Source organism: Sceloporus undulatus, unplaced genomic scaffold (assembly GCF_019175285.1).
Source record: "Sceloporus undulatus isolate JIND9_A2432 ecotype Alabama unplaced genomic scaffold, SceUnd_v1.1 scaffold_2494, whole genome shotgun sequence".
Taxonomy (NCBI): domain Eukaryota; kingdom Metazoa; phylum Chordata; class Lepidosauria; order Squamata; family Phrynosomatidae; genus Sceloporus; species Sceloporus undulatus.
The window spans coordinates 1-4,563 of record NW_024805414.1 but is presented as its reverse complement, the minus strand read 5'-3'; the positions used below and the strand labels follow the sequence as shown (position 1 = coordinate 4,563).

The 4,563-nt window shown below is 53.7% G+C and overlaps 1 protein-coding gene across 1 annotated transcript; it reads left to right on the top strand.

Moving 5' to 3' along the window:
- The first annotated feature begins 16 nt into the window (after positions 1-16).
- On the top strand, positions 17-4,384 carry LOC121917985 (tetraspanin-33-like). Its single transcript, XM_042444101.1, has 7 exons — positions 17-267; positions 678-735; positions 981-1,105; positions 1,181-1,255; positions 2,506-2,601; positions 3,555-3,680; positions 3,939-4,384. The coding sequence occupies exons 1-7, from the start codon at positions 49-51 to the stop codon at positions 4,119-4,121; spliced, it is 882 nt and encodes a 293-aa protein (XP_042300035.1). The 5' UTR covers positions 17-48; the 3' UTR covers positions 4,122-4,384.
- Positions 4,385-4,563: the final 179 nt, after the last annotated feature.

Sequence of the window (4,563 nt, the reverse complement as noted above, 5' to 3'; positions counted from 1 at the left end):
CCCGTCAGGCGCCCTTTCCCTGAATGCCAGGCGGGCATCCGATGCCAGATGAGACCAGATCCAGACTTGCCTCCCCAACGTGTCCGGGCAGCATTGGCTGAGCCTTCCAAATTCCTCACTTCCTTGTTGGGCCCCACCCAGGTGCCCATCTTGGCCTCTTCTTGCCCCGTGTCCACCGGTGCCCCTTCCTCCCTCCCTCTGGTACCAAGGATGCGCACCAACCGGCTCCTCAAGTACACCCTCTTCGCCTCCTGCTACCTCTTCTGGTGAGCAAGGGGGGCACCGGGGAGGTTGGGGTCGGTGCCCTTATGCTACCCGGCGGCTGCCAAGGTCTTCCTCCAGGGTGGCTCTCTGCCCGGTTGGCAACTGGAAGAGCAGCTTTCCAAGCCGGTTGGGGGGGCAGGGAATGGCGGCGGAGGAGGGAATAAAACAAATGACAGTACTTGCCCATAGGGAAACCCTACTTGCTCATAGGGAAAGACTTGCCCATAGGGTAATACAGGGGAACGTTTGCCCACAGGGAAACCTACGGGAATACTTGCCCATAAAGATACATAGGGAAATGCTTACCCATTGGGAAACCATACTTGCCCATAGGGAATCATAGGGGAATATTTGCCTATAGGGAAACATTAGAGGATACTTGACTGGCACCCCTTCTTCTGCCCCTCACCCAGGTGACCAGTGGGCTGATGGTGGCAGTGGGCGCCTATGCCAGGCTGTCCAGGGAAACGGGTGAGTGGGTACTCCCTCCGGGGGGAGGGTGGCGAGAAGGAAAGGGATCCCCTCTTTGCCCCCTGGCACTCCGTGCCCGGGGAGGAAGAGAAACCTGAGGAACCACAAAGCCCCCCCTTTCTCTCAGGCACCAGGGCCGTGGGGGTGGAGTCAGGCTCAGCGGTGGGTAGGGTCTGTGGGAGGGGAGGGGCCAAAACTGAGGAGCCACCTCAGAGAAGACCCTGCTTTCTCTGTCCTTGCTGCAGGGGCAGTGGAGACCCTCCTTGCCGAGCCCTCCAGCCTCCTTCTGGCCGTCGGGGGGCTGACCTTTGGGGTCACCTTTGTGGGCTGTCTGGGGGCCCTGAGGGACCTCCCTATCCTCCTCAAGGCGGTAAGGAAGGGAGTCCCAACCAAGGGAGAGGGTCCCAAGCCCCCTTTCGCCACTGATTCTCTTCCCTCTCCGCAGTTCACCTGGATCCTCCTCCTCATCTTCATCCTGCAAGTGGTGGCAGCCGTGCTGGGATTCCTCTTCGCTGGGATGGTAGGGAGACCCCCTGGACCCCCACCCCAGACGCCCACTATCCATTGCTCAGGACTCAGGCATCCTTTCCCTGGTTGTTGGGTGCCTTTGAGTTCTTTCCAACTTATGGTGACCCTGCCATGGGTTTTCCTGGCAAGATTTAGTCACAGAAGTTTAGTCCTAGAATCCTAGAGTTGGAAGAGACCCCAAAGGCCATCCAGTCCAGCCCCCTTCTGCCTTGCAAGAAGACACTAGCACTCCCAACAGATACTGGAAAGAGCCTGAAACTGGGTTAGAGGGGTCAGAGGGGCATCCCCTACTGCCTTCCCCTAAGGCTGAGAGAGTGGGACTTTTGCCCAAGGTCAGCCAGTGGGTTTCTGTCAGAGTGGGCAATTCAGCCCCAGGACAATCAACCAGACAGACTTCTTGAAAGTACGCAATGCTTTATTGAAAGATCCAGTGCCAGCAATTTTCCACTTCAGTATTTAAGCTGAGACTGTCAAACCCAGCAAAAACCAGTATATTAAAACCCCACCATCCACTGCCCCACCCCTAGCAAAGCGCTTGAACGATACTCTCCACCTCTTTCCCACAGACCAATCTCCTCCTTCGTCCCCTTATCATCTTCTACTCGTCTTTACCTCTCTCTGCATTCCAGGCTGCTGAACACAGCAGCTTCAAGGCCTCAGATAACTAGCCATCTGGAATTCCACCCAAACCCCCTTTCTCAAGCCTCAGCTCATAAACCTATCTTAGCATTTGCAAAGCATACTAATACCCATTGTCCCCACCACACACACACACACACACACACACACACACACACACACACACACACCTGATAAAATCACTAGATTCTAACAGTTTCCATGGCTGAGTCAAACCTTGGTCTCCAGAATCATGGCCCAGCACTCAACCCATTCCCCTTGGGGGGGAAAGGATGCCCACCTTTTTGCCCAGTATGGCAGTCCTGATCTCCTCCCCAGTCGCAAAAGGGTTGGAGGGCCTTTGCTTCCTATGGGTTAAACAAACACCCAAATTGTTCCAAATTATTCCGAGTCGGTAAGAGCATTCTTCTCCTTTGCTTGCATCCACCCCTGAGATCTGCTGGTTGGAATATTGCGATCAACCAATTACTGCAGCTTGTCCACTAGAAAGCTAGAGGGGAGGCCCCCATCCCTGCCCTCTGGGTGCCCTTGGGGGTCTATGAGGTGGGCAGGGTGGTCCTTGCTGGCCCAGATCCATGGTGTGACCTGCTGTTGTGCCCCCAGGTGAGGGAAAAGGCTGCCTTCCTGATGGGCCAAGCCATCGCACGCTATCGCGACAGCCTTGACCTCCAGAACCTCATCGACTTCATCCAGAAGAAGGTAACCAGGCAAAGCGGCTGAGACCCCCAAAAGCCTGAGGGTCTGGGGGCCCACTCTGTACCTAGACTCCCAAAAAGGATCCCCAATTGCAGGCACTTTCTGGACCATTTTCTCTGTTTGTTTCTGCTTCAATTTCCACCAGGGGCAAGTCTTTTGTAAGGCTAATAGGCCTTGATGGCTCAAGACTGAGCCATCCTAAAATACTTGGAATAGTAGCAGAGAAATAGTTAATAACAACTCATTAGCTGTTGGATAAAATTGACACACACCCCCTTGTGAGTTTGGGTTAGGAAGAGGATGTCTTGATCTCAGGCCTTTGAGCCTGGAAGCCCATTCCCTGCTTTTGATGAATCTGGACCTTCCTGCCCCCAGGCTTTTCTAGGCTGGTTCTCAGACACTTTTGCAGGGGTGATGCTGAACATCCATTTCTGCCAGAGTTGTGTTTACAGATGCATTTTAGACTATAATCTAAATTTTTTATTAATTTTTCTGCTTTAATACAGTGGGCCCTTGGTATCCACTGGGGTTTGGTTCCAGGGCTCCCTGTGGAGGACAAAATCCGTGGACACTTATGTCCCATTAAACACAATGGATAATAAAATGATTCCGTTATATAAAATGGGAAAATCAAGGTTAGCTTTTTGGAATTGATATATTTTTGGATCTTTGCCAGCCGTGGATGCTTTAATCCATGGATAAAAAATCCGCGGATACAGAGGGCCGACTAATTCTTTATCCATTTTTCTGTTTTCATTCGCACTGTACTGCTAACTGCCTTGAGTGCTGATTTTGGCAGAAAGGGCCTTGAACAGATGAATAGATAGAACCAGGCAGTGGACCAAGACTACCTCCCAAAGGGGCATCCATCACTCTTGGAGGGTTTTCCAGGACCTGCTCCCCTTGGTTGGTCTCCTCCTCTTCCTCATGCTCCCCTTCCTCCCTCTGCCTTCCAGTTCGAGTGCTGTGGGGTCCATTCCTACCTAGACTGGTCCCAAAATGCCTACTTCCACTGCCAGGAAGGAAATCCCAGCCTGGAAAGTTGTGCTGTGCCCTTCTCCTGCTGCCTGCCAGGCAAAGAGGTAAGGCTCTCCCAAAAAAGTAACTTGTCTGGGGGGGGGGGGGTTTTTTAAAACGTCCCCCCTGGCCCCCTGTGTTTCCCACTGCCTGTCTTTTTTTACTCATTTCTGCATGGCATTAGCCTCCCCATAGCTGGGCAACCTCCAGGGAAGGCAAGATGCTAACAGGTGCCAACAGCTGCCGGGTGGCACAGGTGAGGGCATGAAAACTCACCCTTTCTTTCTTTCTTTCTTTCTTTCTCCCCCCCCCTTTTCCCCCAGGCATTGCTCAACACCATGTGTGGCTATGGGACCCAAAACCTCCCAGCCTGGCAGGCAGAGAGCCGGGTATACACCGAGGGCTGCCTGGAGAAGATCAGGCACTGGGCACGTGCCAACCTCTTCTTGGTGGCTGGCCTGGCCTGCGGGCTGCTGGTCCTGGAGGTGGGTGGAAAGGGCAGCTGAGGTGCCACTTGGCTTTGTGGCCTATAGCTGCCTTAAATGTTATGGTGCCCTAGCTTGGGCAGTGGATGGCATCCCATGCCACCCTGGAAAGGAAACCTTCTTCTTGCTCTTTGGGGCTACAGTGTCCAGGACATCCCTAGTGAGGGATCTGGGGAGTTGTAGTCCCAAAGAGTGCCCACTGTGCCATCACTTAGAAGAGGGTGAGGATCTGGATGGGACCCCCCTGAGGAAACAAATCAAGGATCTCTAGATAGGGCAAGGGAAGGAAGGAAGGCAGGTGGGTGGGTGAGAGGGAAGAAAGAAAGAAAGAAGGGAGGGAGGGAAGGAAAGAGGAAGGAAGAGAGAAAGGGAGGAAGGAAAGGGAGGAAAAGAGGAAGGAAGGAAGGAAGGAAGGAAGGAAGCCATGGCATTGAGGGCACCTGGCCACCTCCCCCCCCCCCCC